This window comes from Cenococcum geophilum, assembly GCF_001692895.1.
Source record: "Cenococcum geophilum 1.58 unplaced genomic scaffold K441scaffold_33, whole genome shotgun sequence".
NCBI lineage: Eukaryota > Fungi > Ascomycota > Dothideomycetes > Gloniales > Gloniaceae > Cenococcum > Cenococcum geophilum.
Genome location: NW_027137591.1, coordinates 323,228 through 340,986, shown reverse-complemented (window position 1 = coordinate 340,986; position 17,759 = coordinate 323,228). Strand labels below are relative to the sequence as shown.

At 36.8% G+C, this 17,759-nt stretch overlaps 1 protein-coding gene across 1 annotated transcript; it reads left to right on the top strand.

Annotated features, from left to right (window-relative positions):
- Positions 1 to 13,987: 13,987 nt before the first annotated feature.
- On the top strand, positions 13,988 to 15,584 carry K441DRAFT_663311 (uncharacterized protein). The gene has a single exon (XM_067649175.1). It carries the CDS (start codon positions 14,136 to 14,138, stop codon positions 15,366 to 15,368), a length of 1,233 nt encoding a protein of 410 aa, XP_067501620.1. The 5' UTR covers positions 13,988 to 14,135; the 3' UTR covers positions 15,369 to 15,584.
- Positions 15,585 to 17,759: the final 2,175 nt, after the last annotated feature.

The following is a 17,759-nucleotide window of genomic DNA, read 5'->3' as shown; positions in this document are numbered from 1 at the left end:
GGTAGAGGATTGGTCTTAAAGGTATTTACTATAATTACGTTATCGCCTAAAGTATCTAGCTCCTTATAGTCCTAATTTCCACAAGAATCCACACGTTAATTTTTATTATTTTTAACTCAACTTTTATCTAGAATCTTATTATTCTTACTTATATTTTCTACTAGGTCTTCCTAAAGCGTCCTATTAGGGTTAATCACATTAATTACTTCTAGTATTTAATTAGCTTTCTCCTAAAGCAAATTTACTAGATTTAGCTAGCTATTATTATAAACTAGTCGCTTATTAAATATAACGTCTCTTATTTAAATTACCATTTTTTTGCTTAGTATATATATCCAAAAAATATATTCGTTAAATTATACCCTATTAGATACCTAATATAGGCTTTAGGAGTAAGCTTTTAAGTGCGAGGAATATTATACTTAAGTGGGTAGGCTCTATAGCCGTAAGTACGTAAGTAAGCTATATTTAGCTTAGTTGGTAAAAGATCTATTACTTACTAAAGCTTTTTAAAGGGCGTCTTCTAGTTTAGCTGTTAGCTTAGTGTCCTATTTATTATATATACTACTACTTTAAAGACCTTAGGCTAGAGCTCTTCTAGTAGTTAAGCTTTAATTCGCATATAGCGTAACTTTATTATAATTACCCCCCTAGAACGTTTTATAGAACCGTTCTATTCTAGTGTATTTAGAGCTAGGTACTTTACTATAATATCCTCTTCGGCGACATAGTTATTAAATTTACCTCTAAATAACGACTTATTATTAATATGGATTATAGCAACCTTAAAGCCGTAGCGTCGCTTAATTATATTACAATATTTAATAATTACTTAGGTAGCTAATAACTTCTACACAAATGTCTTAACCTTATTTATTTATATCAAATTATTAAGGAAATAGATTGCGTATTTATGTCTATTATAAGCTTTAATTTCCTAAATTAAATCTACGTATATATAGAAGAAAGGCCTTATTACCTTATCTATAGGTATCCTTCTTAATATAACCTTATAAGCTTTGCTAACTATATAAGTTTTATATTTAATTATTATAGGGCCTTATATAATCGCCCTAGTTACTTTTTTAGGTAATCGCTTATTATAGGACGCGGGCAGTGGCTACAGAGCGTATATATTTAAGGAGTCTACAAAACGTTACGCGATCAATTGTAAGGGTTAAGGGCGTAAGGAGGTAATATACCTACGCGTAGCTAATATAAGCTATACGCAAGGTATATATAAGAGCATGGGGTTCTCCTATAGAGGACCCTACGGTAGGGTTCCGTAACACTACCCCCCCTCCTATAAAGGCGAAGCTCCGGCGACGCTATAGTTACTATATATATATAGAAGGGACACTTAAGGTATAGAAAAAAAGAAGGGGGGGTATTGCTAAAGGCTTAAAACAATATTATATAATAAGGCTTAGCATCTAAGAATCCAACTAATTAAATATCTTTAACCGCCAGTTAAAGTTCCTAGATATCTTAATAATATTCCGGTTACGTAATCGCACTTTACCGCAATCTAACGGCAATCTAATGGCAATTTACCCTTACGTAGTAATATATAGCGGTTTAACTCTATAAGGGCTCCTATAGAGGATTAGGTATAAAATCTCTACTTAGGCCCAGTTTCTATAGGTTCGCGTAGTAAAAGTCGTTAATTAAATCCTTTGCATTTTTAAAGTCTTCCTATAGTTGCTATTTTAGCTATTTTATATTAAATCCTGTATATATAGCTCTATAGTAGAGCTATTGTCCTTTACCTTTGCTAAAGTATTTAGAGTTAATAATTCGTTTAATAGTCTACTCCTCGTGGTTCTCGTCTTCGTTCTTATCTTAAATTAGTATTAGTAGGGGTTTAGGCTATATCTGCCCTAGTAAGGGGTTAGGCTAATAGAGGTATAGTAGCTATAGGTAAAATATAGGCTATATCCTATAGGTAGCTAGGGTAGGTAGGAGTTCTAGCTTATATACGGCTCCCTTATTAATAACTTGTTTAATTAAATAGGGGCTAAGGTTCTTATAATTAAGTAACTTTATAGGCCTCTATATAGAGATATTGCGTATATTTAGCTATACCTAGTCACCAACACACATCTTCGGTGGTAGCGTTCTATAATAGTTAGTAAAGTAGGCCTACTTTACTTAAGCCTAGGCCATTTCTCCCTTGCAGTAGTCGAGTAGATTTTTTATACGGTTTATATACTGGTCGGCAAGTAGCATCTTAAGGCGTTTTCTATATAGTAGTTTCTTATTAATAGGTTCTAGTGGCTTTATACCGGATTAAAGGTAATAACCCTTATTTATAAAGAATGGGGTAAGTCCTATAGTGGTTAAGACGTAGTTATTCGCTGTAAATTTACCTAGTAGGATGTAATCTAACCAGTTATCTTAACTATAGGCGACTACCTATTATAGGTACGCTTTTATACTGGCATTAGCGTTTTCCGGTTGCCTAGTAGTTTTATAATAAAAGGATATAGATATCTTAACGGAGATGCTAAGGCATTAACAGATTTATCTCTATATATTAGAGTTAAATTATATGCCTTAGTCGGACGTAATTAAGTTAGGTAACGTATATAGTTAGTAAACTTCGCGAAGAAAGGCGTTAGTAACGTTAGTAACGGCTACGCCTTCGGTTAGGACGTAGTGGCGCTCTTTTATAAGTCGGTATATTATTATAAGGATATTCTTATAGGTACGGCCGTATCGTTTATAGGGTAGTAGGTTAATAACAAAATCTATAGTAATATCTGCCCATTGTTATATAGGTACTAGTAGGGGGTATAGTAGTCCTTAGTACTTTATATTAAAGGCCTTAGCGCGCTTATAACTATAGTAGGCGCCTATAAAGCGTTTAATTAAGTCTATTATTTTAGCTAGAAGTACAGTCCCTCGTCAAAAGTCTCCGTGCGAGCGCATTTTTTAGACAACTTACCTTGCTAAATTACTATATAATAACCACATAATTAATTCTAAAGCTATAAAAAATATTTTAAGTTTATATCATATATAAAATCTAGCTATTATACCCTTTTTTAAAATTTAAAATCTATAACTCCTTTAGAAATCCTATTAATTCTTTACTAAAATCTAAAATCTATAATATATATTTTCTACTACTAAATATTAAAATTATTTTTTAAAATTTTTATATCTTATAGATATTTAGGTTTACTATAACTTTTTTTATTTAAATTTTTATTTTAAAAGTGTGAAAGTTTATTATAACCCTTTGTACCCTTAATTTTTCAAATTTGTATGGGAAATTGCATTTTTTTCACTCTTTTTTAAGTTTATAACCTTATAATAATTTTTTATACTCTTTAATTAAAAATTTAAATAGAGAGAGTTTTAATAAAAGCAAATCCCTATAAGATATTAAATTTTTAAGTAATATTTTTAATATCTAGTAATAGAAAATATATGCTTAATATAGTAAGTTTTAGTAGGAAGTTAGTAAAACCTAGAGACTTTTAATAAAGGACTATAGATTTTAAATACTAAAAAAGTATCGCGATTACTAGATTATATATCTGTAAGTAGCTTTAGATGTTTTTTTAAGCTCTAGAATTAATTATGTGACTTTTATATAGTATTTTAGCAAAAAGTGTCATTTTTAGCATGACCTCGGCACGGACACTTTTGACGAGGGACTGTAGTATTAGCTAAGGAGCTTATAGGTTCCTTTTCTGCCTAAGTGGCCGCTTAATTAGAGGTTGTAGGCCATTTAGATTAGTTGCCGTTATAGATTTTCTAAGTTAGGGATAAATAGGCGGCCTCTATAATAGAGCCTGTTCTCTTTTACTTCTAAGGCTGCTATATTAATCTAGCCTAAGCTTTAGAGGTTAATAGGCAGTATATAGGCGCCGGCGGTCTTTACGGCGATAAGTTAATATAGTAATAGGTTAATAGAGGTATTATATACTATAATAATAAGCTTATTAATTTTAGAAGGTAATTCTAGTTCTATGGTATAAAGCTAAGGTATAGTTGGCTCTATTATAGGTAATATACCTAGGGCCAAATTTCGTGCTTTTAGGATTGTTTATTATTAGAACTAATTATAGGGGTTATCTTTAGACTAAAAAAGGTCTTGCGAGCGGCGTATTAGGCTATTAGGTTTAGTACCTTATACTTCTAGTCTATATAGAATTTTAAAGTTAAAACTAGAGAGGAACTCATTCTAATATGCCTAGCATTAGTTTAGCTACTTTATAGTTATAAAGTACTTAAGGTTACAATAGTCTGTAAGGACTTTAGTTAGCTAGTTAGGCTTTACTAAAGAGAGTTTTAGTTAGAATTCTTTAAACGCTTATATAATTATAAGGAGTTCTTTATTGTAGATCTTGTAGTTATACTCTTATAGTATAAGCTTAGACAAGTAGAATATAACTAGGTAAAGGAAACCATCGTTACCTATCTAGGAGAAGACGCCTATGTTAATATAGTCTAAAAAGTTAATTTTAAGATAAAGCTGTCGTCCTAGTGTAAAGTAAGCTAGGATAGGTGCTTTAGTAAAGGCATTTTTAAGGTCTTAAAATGCCTTCTTATATTCGGGCGTCTAGGTAAAGCGTAGGTACGTTTTTCTTCCTTTTATAAAAAGGCCCTTTATTCGCATTATTACTATAAGTAGTGCTACTATACCTAAGAAGTTATATATAAATTTCTAATAAAAGTTAGCAAAACTAAAGAAGGCTTATACATCTTTAATATAGTTAGGGGCTTGCTATTTAGTAATTATATATACTTTCTTGGGGTCTATACAAACACTCTTAGCAGTAACAATTAGTTTAAGGTATTTTACTTCTATAACTAAGAATTTATATTTCTTTAAATTAATATAAAGTTCTATATTCCTAAGGCGCTATAGGACCTTTTAAACGTGTTCGGTATAGTTAAAGGGTTATTACTATAAATAAGTATATTATCTAGGTACGCAGAGTAGAAGTCGTTAAGGTAGTTCTATAAGGTGTTATTAATATAGCTTTAGAAGGTGCCTAGGCCGTTATATACACTAAAGGGTATAATAGTATATTTAAATTAGCCGAAGTGTAATATAAATGCGGTTTTCTATTTATTACCCTTCTATATTTAAAGATAGTTAAAGGCGGCAATAATATTAAGCTTAGTATAGATTTTAGCTTAACTAAGCCGCTTAAGGGTCTCACGTATAAGCGGTACTAGGTATTAGTTTTTAATTGTAATAGTATTAAGTCCTCTATAGTTAATATAAAATTAAATACCTTCTCTTAGTTTGTTAGTAAGAAGAATAGGGGCGGTTGCTAGTAATATACTAGGACAAATAAATCCTTTATTAAGGTGCTTATTGACATACTTTTTTATAACTAGAAGTTTATCTTTTAATATTAAGTAGGGTCTCTTATAAGGTAGCATTTTTCCTTATTTAATATTAATGGTATAGTTATTAGGTTAATATAGGGGGAGTATATCTGCTCCCTTTTATAAGCATATATTAGTAAAGTTATAGTACCTCTTAGGGAGGAGCTTATAGAGTTCTTCGTTAGTAAGTCCTTTTTTAAGCTTTATAAACTTCTTAAAGTCTAAAGGTAAAAGTCCGTAAAGTTCCATAGGGGCGTTATCTTTTAGAAGGTTAACTATATCTATCCTATTACTATAGAGGACGTAGTTTTATTCTTTATTAAGCTTATATAGTTATAATTAAAAAGCTGCGGTAACGGTTTAGCCTTTTCTATATACTATGCGGTAGAAGGCTAAGGCACTTATATAGTAGTAGTTAGTTATAAGTAGGATAATAAGGGGTTCTATAGGTTAATATCCTAGGGAGTAAATAGAGGTGGCTAGGCTATGCCCTAGGCAAGTCTCTTTATAGTATTTAGAGTTAAAGGTTACTTCTTTCTTCTTCTAGTTAATAGTAGGGTTATATTATTTAAGCTAGTTTATTTTAAGGATAATAGGGTAGTTAGTAAGTAGTATTATATAGGCCTAGAGTTCTTTCTAGTGCCCATTTATATCTAAGTAAAGTTATACTATATAGGTAATCTTCTATACAGTATAACTACCGTTAGTAAGTTATAGGGCGCGGGCTTTAGTAAGGGGTAAGGTAGGTAGGTTATAAGTATATATAAATTAGGTATTTATAAGTTTATTAATAGCTTCGCAATTAATTATAGAACGGCTTTTATATTGTTTTTTAGTAGTAGTTCCTATTATAAGTAAAACTATCTATTTCCGTCTATTTATTTTTACTAAGTTATTTATTAAGTAAGCTAATATATATATTCCTCCATTATTAGGGTATCCTAACCTATAACTTAGAGCTAGGACTTAGCGTTTTCTACTTTTATATCTAACTCTACCGCTATTACTGCGTCTTTATTTTATATAGTAGTAGTATATAATAATATATTTAGTGTTTAGGGTATTAGGCTAGGTATTAAGCAGTAGCTACTAAACCTAGCTATTAAACAGTTTGGGTTATTACGATAGTAGCCTTTTTAACGGCATTTATAGCAGCGTCCTAGTTTTTAAAGTAGCTCGCGCTTTCCATCTAGGAGTTTTTATAGAAAGGTTAGTATAGAGAAATCGATATTAGCTCCAGTAGTACTTAAGATAGTAGGCGTTAGTGGCTTAGTATATATAGGTTTAGTAGGCCTAGAAGGCTTCTATAAAGAGGTCTTTAGGTAAAAGTTAATAGTAGTAATCTAATTTAGTTGCTGTTTAATCTTTTATAGAGCTACTACTATATTATAAACATCGTTATAGTTATAGCTGGCGGCTGCGTAACTAAGGTAATAAGTAACTTTTTTAAGGAGGTCCTTTTAGTCTTTAGTATTATCTTAGGCGAGGGCTTTAGTATATTCCTAGAATTTAATATAGAATTTATTAAATAATTTAGTGGGGTTTATTTTTAGGGTATATAGTTTAGCTTAGCTAGTGGCTAATAGGTTATAGTCGCGGTATATTAAGTTAAGATTATTAAGGACTTTTTAGTAGGACTGCCACTTTTAGGGGCTATTAGTCTCCTATTAGGCGAAAAGTCTATTAAATAGTATACCCTTTATTCGCCTAATAATATAACTAATCTTAGTATCTTTTATAGGAAAAAGGTAGGNACTCTANGTTAGTTTCTTACGGATTTATATCTTTTAGTAGCTATATTTCTTACGATCTCCCTAAAAGACTAGGGGATTAGGGTAATATATATTAGACCCTACAGTAGTAGCTTAGGTTTAATTATTATAGCTTTTATTATTGCTGCTTTAGTAGGGGTTTTTATTAGGTAAGGCTACTTAGCGCTAACCCTCCGTTAAGCGTTAAGTAGGTAAAGTTGCTAGGGGCGTAAAGATTTAGGTGGCGTTATATATAGTAAAGAGGTGTTTAGCATTATTACGAATATGCTTATTAAGCTAAAATTATATATATTTAATTATGCCGTCTTTTTTAGTAACTATAGCAATAAGTATAATCTCAGCCTTCTTTAACTATTAGATATCGCGTTTAGATATTTAGAAGTTATCTTTAGTTTCTTAGTATATATTATTAGCGAGCGCCTTATAAGCTTATAGGTCTTAGATAATATTGCGATTTTAGGCAGTACGCATTTTAGCTCGTGTAAGCTTTAGGTAGTAGTTCTATAGAAGGCGGTAATATTTATTAGGTTCTTATGCTACCTTTTTTATAAACGTCTTAGCGTCTTATATTTCGATTTTAATAGGTAGTAGCTTTTCCGCTTGCTTATCTATAGTTATATAATTAATAAAGGATAAGACATTGTTAATATCTACCTTATTAAGGTCGTTATAATCTTTTAAGCCACTAGGCTTCCCTTTAGGGGTTAAGGCTAGGGCTAATAAGTTAAATTCTCCTAGGGTTAATTGGCGGCGTAGGTTAAGTATAGGTATTAAATTATTCTTTAGGTTTAATATAGTAGCTAATAAGGAATATTGTTTTACTATTATGGGTTCCTTAAAAGTATAGAGTAGGGTAACTTATAAATACGCTACTTTTAGCAGCGCCTGCAGTATTATAGAGACGTAAAATTAGTTATAGGCTAAGTGTTAGTAGTAAAAAAGGCGTAACGTAATGTTATAGGACGCGGGCAGTAGCTATAGAGCGTATGTATTCAAGGAGTCTATAAGACGTTACGCGATTGATTGTAAGGGTCGAGGGTGTAAGGAGGTGATATACCTACGCGTAGTTAATATAAGCTGTACGCGAGGTATACGCGAGAGCACGGGGTTCTCCTATGGAGGCCCCTGCGGTGGGGTTCCGTGACATCGCTTAATTATAGCACTCCCTGCGTATCTAAGTTAACTATACTAAAGCCGTCTATCTACCTTTTAATTCTGTAAAGGATCCGTTAATTAAGCCGTAAAAAATACATCCTCCATTATATCTGGCTTTAATTTATATATTTAAGAGTTACCTAACTATAGTAATATCCGCAATATACAAACTTCTTACTACCGCGACAGTAGAGGTGGTTTCCCTTATTATACTAAAAGATACCCTTTTTATTAAGTCTTTAATTATAGACTAGATTTGTATAAAATCCTAATATATACGCAGCCTTACTTAGATAAATCTTCTACTTTCCTAATAGGGTAATAACTGTAACTTTAGCTATTCTAAAGCCTTTAATATTTTCTATACTAGATCTAGTATATAACTAATTACTAGCTAGTTAAATATCGCCTATAAATCTTACTTAGTTGTTAATAACATATAAGGTTATTATAGGGTTAAAAATTATACTATTATCCCTTGCATTGTTAATGTGATATAAAATGTGGCCCGTGCGCGTGATTAAGAACATTAAAGTGCGAGCATATAATGCTAGGGGCTCTCTACAAGTAGATTTATCGACGTGATTGGCAATTATAGAGCTAGTTATAGAGTTAATTAACTAACCGCCGCGACGCTCTATAATTGTAGGCTCTTAAATGCGAAGTAGAGGTGTTAATTTAGGTATTACTGGGCGCGGGCGTGGGCGCGGAGGCAGCTTAAAACTTTAGTAATGCGGTAGAACGATTGACTGCCTATAAATGCAGCTTATTGATTAGCACGCACGGTCCACAATTTATAGGACGTAAACAACAATGTAAGGGATAAAGAGTGTAATTAGATGCGATATAAGCTCTAGCTTAATAAACTGTAAAGCTTCTAAGTAGGTTAACGTAGTTTATAAGCGAGTGGTCTATATAAGCGAGTGGTCCACCCTACCAACTTTCTACGCTCCTACACGCGTATAGCTTCACAACGCATAATAATAGTAGCTAATTAACGATCAAATGTTATTATATAGTATCTATAGTACCCTTCTGGCACGTACGCGAATTATACCTTATTATCCTACAGCGCGTATAGCGCGCTTTTACCTGCCGGCTTAGACCTGCACTTGTATTACCTTGACGCGTTTCGCCCCTAAGTTACCTATTAACGTCCTTTTAAGCAATAATTTCCTTGCCCTCTGCCTTTAATAAGGTACCTTACTTTTAGATCCGCTTTTTTTTACGCTATTTACGCTTTATAGCGGCCTTATTTGCTCTCTTAAGGCTTATAATCTAATCGCGCATTAATACAGCTAAATGCACCATTAACTTAGCACCTTTTTTAAGCTAACCAATTGCTGTAATAATTAACGTAGGTAATAAATTCTAACGCCTTTATATCTAATCGTAAATTAGCGTTAATTAAGACTCTAATTCGCGCGTGTTACTTAGTGTTTTTAACTCCTATAGGGCAGTCTTTAGGGCGAGGGGGGTTAGCGTATAAAGCTTTATATTAAGCTTTAATATTACTATATCTAGATTATATAGGACTAGGCTAGCGCCTTAAAAGCTTATATAGATATTATTCTTTATAATTAATATATTAAAGGCTGCTTTAAAGGCTAGTAGAAACTTAAGCTTTATAATATAGTTAATATAGTTGCGTATTAAGTCTTTAATCTAACTCCTATAGGCGCGCTTTAACGGCGAGAAGCAGCCAACATTAAGCGGCTATAGGAGGTATAATAAATATAGCGGCATACAGAGGGTAATATTATTATTCTCCTTATAGATTACCTAGAATTTAAGCGAGTTATAGCTTTTATAGCCGTTAATAATTAGTAGCCGATATACGCCTACTATATAGTCCCTTATATGCTTATTAAAATGCTTTAACTATTTAACTCTAAGCTTATTTATTGTCTAGCTATTATCGCTAACTATAATAGCCTAATCGCAAGGTATATTATCGCCCTTATACTAGGCAGAGGTAGTACTTACCTATAAAGATAATAAATAGCAGGATTGCCTACCCGGCTGCGTTAATTCCCTAGATTACTATAGCCTACTTATAATTACCTGGCTATATCGCCTTTAGTTAATTACGTTTCTCTAAACCTGTAATAATAAGCTGTAATAATATCTTGCCTATTATAAAGCCAGTCTTATTAAAGTTATAGATATCCTTATCTATAATTCCGTATTTCTCCTTAGTATACTATATAAGCTTAAACCAGTTACTAATAACCCTAGAATCCTTATATAAGGCTCTCTGCTAATTATATAGTTAATTAAATCGCGTTATAAGGCGAGAAGTCCGCTTAATAAAGTTCCTTGGCCACTGCTGGCTAATTTAGCCAGCATCGCGCTTAGTAAGCAGTTTATTGGCTATATCTTGTATAGCACCTAGGGTAGGCGCAAATCCTCGCGAATCTAGGTTAAGTATATGCTAAACAATTACCTCCTCCTTAAGCTTGGTAAGCCTTTTTAAATTAGGCTCACAATCGCGTCGCGCAGCGGTTCTAGCGCGTCGTCGTCGCATCGTCGTTTGGGGGCACTAAAACGTCGACGCAGCGCGTCTCTTAGTTAAAATTTGCTTTTAATTAATAGCTAAGATAGCAAAGAGGATATCTGCTTTATTAGAGCACGATTAAGTAGTAGTTGGTTGAGCTATTATTTTTAAAAGGTAACGTGTCGCGGAAATTTGGTGGAGTGGACCACTTGCTTGTATAGACCACTTGCTTATAAACTACGTTACTAGGTAAGCTCTTCTATTTTATATTATCTAGCTTCTTATTAGATAAGGTTTTATTCCTTAATTAATTAATTAAAGCCTTAAATTTAGGTAATAGATTAGTAAGCTTCTACTCTACTAACTGCATTTTTAAATTATTTAGTTTCTATCCTAACGGTCAAACTAACTTAATTAGGTAGTAGCACCTCTTATACGGATAAGGCCTTCCGCATAGATATAGCGTTATCTATCTCTTCTAATTTATCCTCCTTAAAAACTCTACTTCTAATTTAGCTTCTAATTTAGGCTTATTAATTAGTTCTCCTTTAAAGCTAGTTATATAGGATTTATACTAGTCCCTTACCTTCTAAGCAGACATTATACGATAGTAATTTTGGTAGACTTTAATAATATTATAAAGGGTAGGTAGACCTTCCTTCTTCCACTTAAGTCTCTATAGTTTATACCCCTAGTATTTTAACTAACTTAATGAAATAGATTTAACGGTATATATAAAGTCCTTAACTAGTTAATTACTATCTACCTTAGGTAGTTTAACCTTCTTATAATCCTTATATACCCTCTCCTATTTACGGAACTACTTCTTAATATTTTAACTCTTTAGGGCCCTCCTTATTTTGAAATATTAGGTAGCTAGGTTAACTATCTAAGCGTTATTAGTTAGAGCGACTGCCTGCTTAAGTAACGTAAGGATATTATAGACGGTATTTCCTTTAGAGGTGTATTTAATATAGTTATAAGAGATCGTGCTAATAATATAGATGTGTAGAGATCTAAGGACTGCTTCTTCCTTCTTATATTACTTATAGATACAGTTATAGTATTTTTATAAAGCTTAAAGCTCTTCCTTTTCGTCGTTATTAAGTGTTAAGTATATCGTCTTTTAAGAATTAACGACTAATAGTAAGGGCTCTAACGGTGCTCTATATTTAAGTAGATCCTACTTTTTAATACTTAAATTAATATATTTCTATACACCCTTGCTATTAGCTCTATACTTAATTACCCCAATTTATTAGTCCCAATTATTTAGGCCTATAAGGATTATAGTATAGGTAGTAATAAGCGTTTTAGGTTGTTAAGAGGATATATTTAAGGCTTCTACTATATAGATAATAATAAGATAATTAAGACTTCAAGTTAAAGAGAATGCAGTAGATGGCCTAAGCTTATAACTATTAGACGGACAAGTTACTTATAAGAACTCTATCTATTATAGCTGGTTCTAGAAGCTCTTTATATATATAAGGTTGGGGCAAAGGACTAATAATAACGCTAATAACGATTCTAGAGCTATTACTTAATCGCCACCAGGTCGATATTGCCACTTAGTTGGTAATAGATAATAAATAGGTAATAGAAAGTAGATAGTAAGATATACGATAGCAAGAAACAGGTGTAAGTTATAAGGTAGTACTTAACAATGACCTTAACGTTTAACACCTATATCCGGCCCTGTAACGCGTACCCGTAATATACGACTCCTATAGCGCTATCGCACGTAATTTATCGTTGCCAATTAGTTTATATAGTAGCTTAGAGTGCTATAATAAAAAATCTAGTGATAATACGATTTATATATAGCTCTACAGCCTCATTTGTCGTCGTCGTTGACACCCTAAAAGTGTGCGCTAAGTGGGGGCCGTGCGTCAGGTGGGGAGTCTTAGTATAACTAACCAACCAGATCATCCGAATATCCTTAACTTCTACGGAGGTCGGTAACATAGCCAATTGCACCTTCCCAATTAGGCAGTTAGGATATGTTTCCTTAGAAAACTCTTAACAGAGCCCTAAAAATGCTAGAATTTTGTATATAATATATCTAGACGTCAATTAGGCACAAAGAACGCGAGAATTGAGGTTGTAGAAGCTTCTGCCTAGGTAGAAAAGGATGCAATCTGCGGTCGCACAATTCTGGGGCGCCTCGGCCGCCCGACCGCTGGGACGCCTAAATACCGTTAACTACCAAAGCAGAGGCTTCTACAACCCTAATTTACTGATTTCTTTTGCCTGATTAACGATTAGATGGATTCTAAATAAAATATTAGTGTCTTTAATGCTCTTACAGGTAGTACTGCGGGTGGGAAGCTTGGGGGTATCCTAACTGCCTAATTGGGAAGGTGCAATTGGCTATGTTACCGACCTCCGTACCAAAGGCTTCAACTTACCACTAAATCTTACCGCCAAGACAGCGAGCTGTCAGCTAGCTGCAGTCTTTTAGCTGACTAACTGTCACGATTCAGTCAGCTCGCTGGCTGCTTACATTATTAGCCTCTTGGCAGCGAAGCTGACAGCGTCGCAGACTCTTGGACACACTGTGTAGGTCCTTCTCAATATCATGTACTTCGAAAGGATTAGGAGACATAATGATGATGAGAATGAGACAAAGCCATTAGATTTGGGTTGATTGTTGATCTTGCAAAGACGGTGGATATCCAGAGCGGGGTAGTTAGAGATGGTGTGGTGGTGGTGAGAGAAGAAGTTGTCTTCATATATGAGATGAATTTAGCTTCCAAAGCAACCTCTGACCTTGACGTAGCAAAATAAATATCTATCACCCAAATCACGACTCGTTCACTATTTCTTAGCGTGAAAAAGTACATTTTTAGAGAGGCGAGTTTTCGGGGAAACATCTCTTAATACATGTAAAACGGAGATGGCCAGCCTGCTAACCTGCAAGGATTAAATGATTCCCCGCAAGGATTTAATGATCTCTCGTAAGGGTATGACGATCCTTTCGCCTCTAGCGATTGTTAGTCCGCAGCAAAGGCAGGCATAAGTTTCGTTAGTACGCCCCGTCTGACACGGATTATCGACAAGGATAAGACAGGCCACCCGACCAACGATGCGCGATAATCTTTTAAAGTAACCAATAAAAAAAAGGAATTCATTTGCCAAGCTCCATGATCCTTTCGCCAACTCGCCAAGCGACTTCGTGACCTATCGGCACTGACATCGACAGCTCATACGCGAATATGAAACATCCAAGCAGAGCAGTGACGATGCCGCCTGATGATATAGCCCACAGCCTCCCACCTCGTGCAAGACACACTCCCTCTGACTCTCACCCGCCCTAGACACTTTGCCCTACGACCTTTCGACCGTTAAAAGCCAATATGAATCACGAAAGCGTGGCAGCGATGGCTGGCCAGATTAGGCAGCGCATGCAAGAAGACAAGGAAGAACGCGAAACTCGAAGTATAGGGAAATTCTCCGATTTCGAAAACGACATGCCATACCTTAACAACCGCTTCAGCTACTCGCCAAAGGATAGCCTTTCCTCGTATCTAGGCTCTCGTAACCCCTTCTACAAGAACGTGGACCCCAAGACGGATAGTGTATGGCTCTTTGACAATACTGCATACCAACCTGAGAATGGCAACGGAACGTGGAAGGCAGAATTTGTTGCTGCCTACTTCCTCAAGAATAGCGGCGAGGACACTAGTAAAGTGGTTGCATATATCAGTCAAAAGATTGGTCTTGCAGAAGGAGACAAAGCCGAGGAGACAATCGCAAAGAGAATCCAACCACTTCTCGACGCAGTTCTCCCGGCACACGCGGTTAATGTTGATCTCCTCGACATGGGTGTAATGAGGCTCGGTCCCAGTGGTCGAGATGGTATCAGCAGCGACGAGCTGATCTTACCTGTGGGTGATTACACCAATGGCCAAGTCCTACCATCGCACGCTGTCGGCGCAGATGCGACAACTTCAAACACCACATTCGCCACCCCGACGGGTTGGGCAGTCATTAGCGACATTGATGATACCATCAAGAAGACTCTCACATCAACTCCGGTCGGTATCCTACAGACGACCTTCGCAGAAGAACCGGAGCCGATACCAGGCATGCCAGAGTTCTACCAGCATCTGACGCAGAAACTTAATACTCCACCCTTTTGGTACCTCTCAGCGTCGCCATACAATCTTTACCCGTTTCTCCACGATTTCCGATCCACCTATTACCCTACCGGGACGCTGATCCTTCGAGATGCGTCTTGGATGAATCTAGCCGGGCTCCTGACCAACCTGACCCAGGGTACGCAAGCCTACAAGACTGACCGAATGGAGAAGATCCATCGTTGGTTCCCGCGCCGTAAATTTGTCTGCATCGGCGACAGCACACAAACAGATCCCGAGTCGTACGGCCAGTTGTACCGAAAATACCCCGGCTGGATTGGTGCGATCTTCATCAGGAAGGTTACAGGCGTGGCGGAGATGGATGAGAGCAAGAAGAATAGCCCGGAAAGATTTGAGAAAGCGTTCAAGCATGTTCCACAGAAGGTTTGGTATGCTTTCGAGGATCCGAGTGAGCTTTATGAGAAAGTGGATAAATTGGTGACGAATTGATAATGGTATGGGAACGGGACGTATTTTACTAGGTCTGGAGGAGGCGTTTCGGCGGGTTGTTTACCTCTTTTGTCTCTTGATATCCCCTCAGTTATTTTTGAAGTGGTTGCATAATAATACATGGTTTCGTTGAGCTCTTGGATGCGCGTCTAGCAGACCTCTTATATACCTGGCAAGATATCATTTTTTCGTAAAACCCAACTTGTTCAAAATACGGCAATAGTGACGAGGATTCCTGAATTTCTGCCCTCGTTGGAGGGCTTTAAAAGATTAGCTACAATATTGTAGGCTAGTGTCTCAACATCGATCCTAAATGTGATGTCACGTGCCGTGGCAGTCATACATGATCGCCACAATACCAAACCAAGATTGATATTTTTGGTCCCTTTTGCGAAGACTCCTTTCCCAAAAAATGCCGAAACCCGAGCGCCTGTTCCTTCCAGTTCCCGTTTAATATCACAAAGGCTCTATGTCTTCTCTCGAATCCGAAGAACCTGCTTCATGAGCTCGTGTTGGGTATCTCTTAGATAGAGGCCCACTTCGACCGTCAAGTATGTCTTTCCATTACTCAGAGTCTCTGCGCCGAAATTTGTAGATCTACGAGCTTCTGTTAGTACGGTGTCTGCGATGTTGGACAGGTCACATGTCCCAAGAGCAAGAGCCGCAGCTGGAAAACACACTTCACTATTATAGTAATGTCCTGGAAGCTAATTTTCGTAGACATTGGTGGAATTGTGGCGTATTGATATATGGATGTGAGTATTTGAGTGATGTCGCGGTCAGAGAAGGCGGTCCCTGGTGGGATGTCGTCTACTTCGAAAGTCATGATTGCTAGAGGAGCGACCAGCCAAAACTAGTTTGTGGAATTGCTGCACAGAGGAAGAATGGGAAGCGGTCTTGGAGAATGTGGAAAGAGCTTAGTTATCGTGAACACTAAATACTGTTCTAATTAAACATATGGGATGATGCGACCGGACGAAATTCTAGTTATATATATATGACCTGACACGGAAAAGGATTCGTGGGCTGCAGCGAAAAAGCAGCGCGTAACGCGATTCTAGACTCAGCATGCAGCGCGCCCAAAATTACGCTGTCCTCATTTGGGTGAGCCAAAAAGCCATCCAAATCGAGTCGGTATGTGAGCATAGGCCAACGGGCGCCACACCTGCGTGCGTGCTATCTCCTTGCGTGACAAGCGACTCGTTGAGTTTGGTGCCCGATAAGAGCGGAGACGAGAATTCGGGAGCTACTTTAGCATGAATGCAGCTGCAACTTCGGGTGCAAAAGTTTGTTGGTAAGTAACCCTTAATGGCTCGGGCTTATATTTGTTTGTGCTACATCCTGATTGATATCTTTTCCACGTTTCTCTTGAAAGAAAATGGTATTAGTGCACAGTAGAATTTAGGACTTCTACACTATAGTAACTGTCTCGAACGCAGGCATCAGCTGTCTCCCGAAAATTAACTTATTTCGGGTTTGGGAAAAGAAAGCATCAGATCCCACTCTTTATTTATCAAATCGAAAACACGCACGATCTTACCTCTTTGCAGCATCGGGTTTCAGCTTCAGAAAACTAAGAGTACCTGCATATGCATTCAGCAACGAGCTCCCACTGATACGGAACCTGGGACATCCATCTAGGTAATGATCTGCAAGCGGGGCTATCCGGCTTTGCTTCCGCCTGCCGCCTATTCAGATGTATCCATAATCGGTACGCTGCATATGTATGGCGTGTCCACAGGAGATGACAAACGCGTGGAAAAAACGTGGGTTAGGCGACCGTGCATAGTTCCAGGCAGCCTCCGGGCCCTTCGAGCCTTCAGCACAGCATGTTCTCCCGCCGGCCTGCCGCCGGCCCGCCATGGGGCCGTCAGTGCGCTTCCAGAGCTGGCAGGTTCCGAAGCCACTGTCAGCTCCCTCCCGCGTCCTTGGGGATGTCCGGGGAAATCCCAAGAGCGTAGGAATCTAGAATGTCACTCACCGCTCAGTGAACCTTGCCGATACCCAGTGCTCTGGTATTCCGCAATCTAGACGTTTTCCATGGCGGCCACGTGGTATTTTGGCGGACAAACTTAGCTGTCGTCTTTATCGGCCTATCCCACATAATTCCCAGGCGAGAATGCACGCGCATAATACGCAGGTCATCACTACGCCATACGAAAATCCTCGCCGAACCCGAAAATCGCATACCAGATGAATGCCTTTGTAGATCTTCACTAGGATGACTGTTCCGTCCCTGCCCTGTTTTGTACGCTTCGAACGACCGTATATCAAGGGAAACAAGGGCTGTAGAGCTGACAAGCACACGTCTAGCAGTATAACTACAGTACGGCACATGATTTGCAGCCCTGCGCCTGGCCTGAAGGGCTCCGGTCGCCAAGAAGAGCTTGG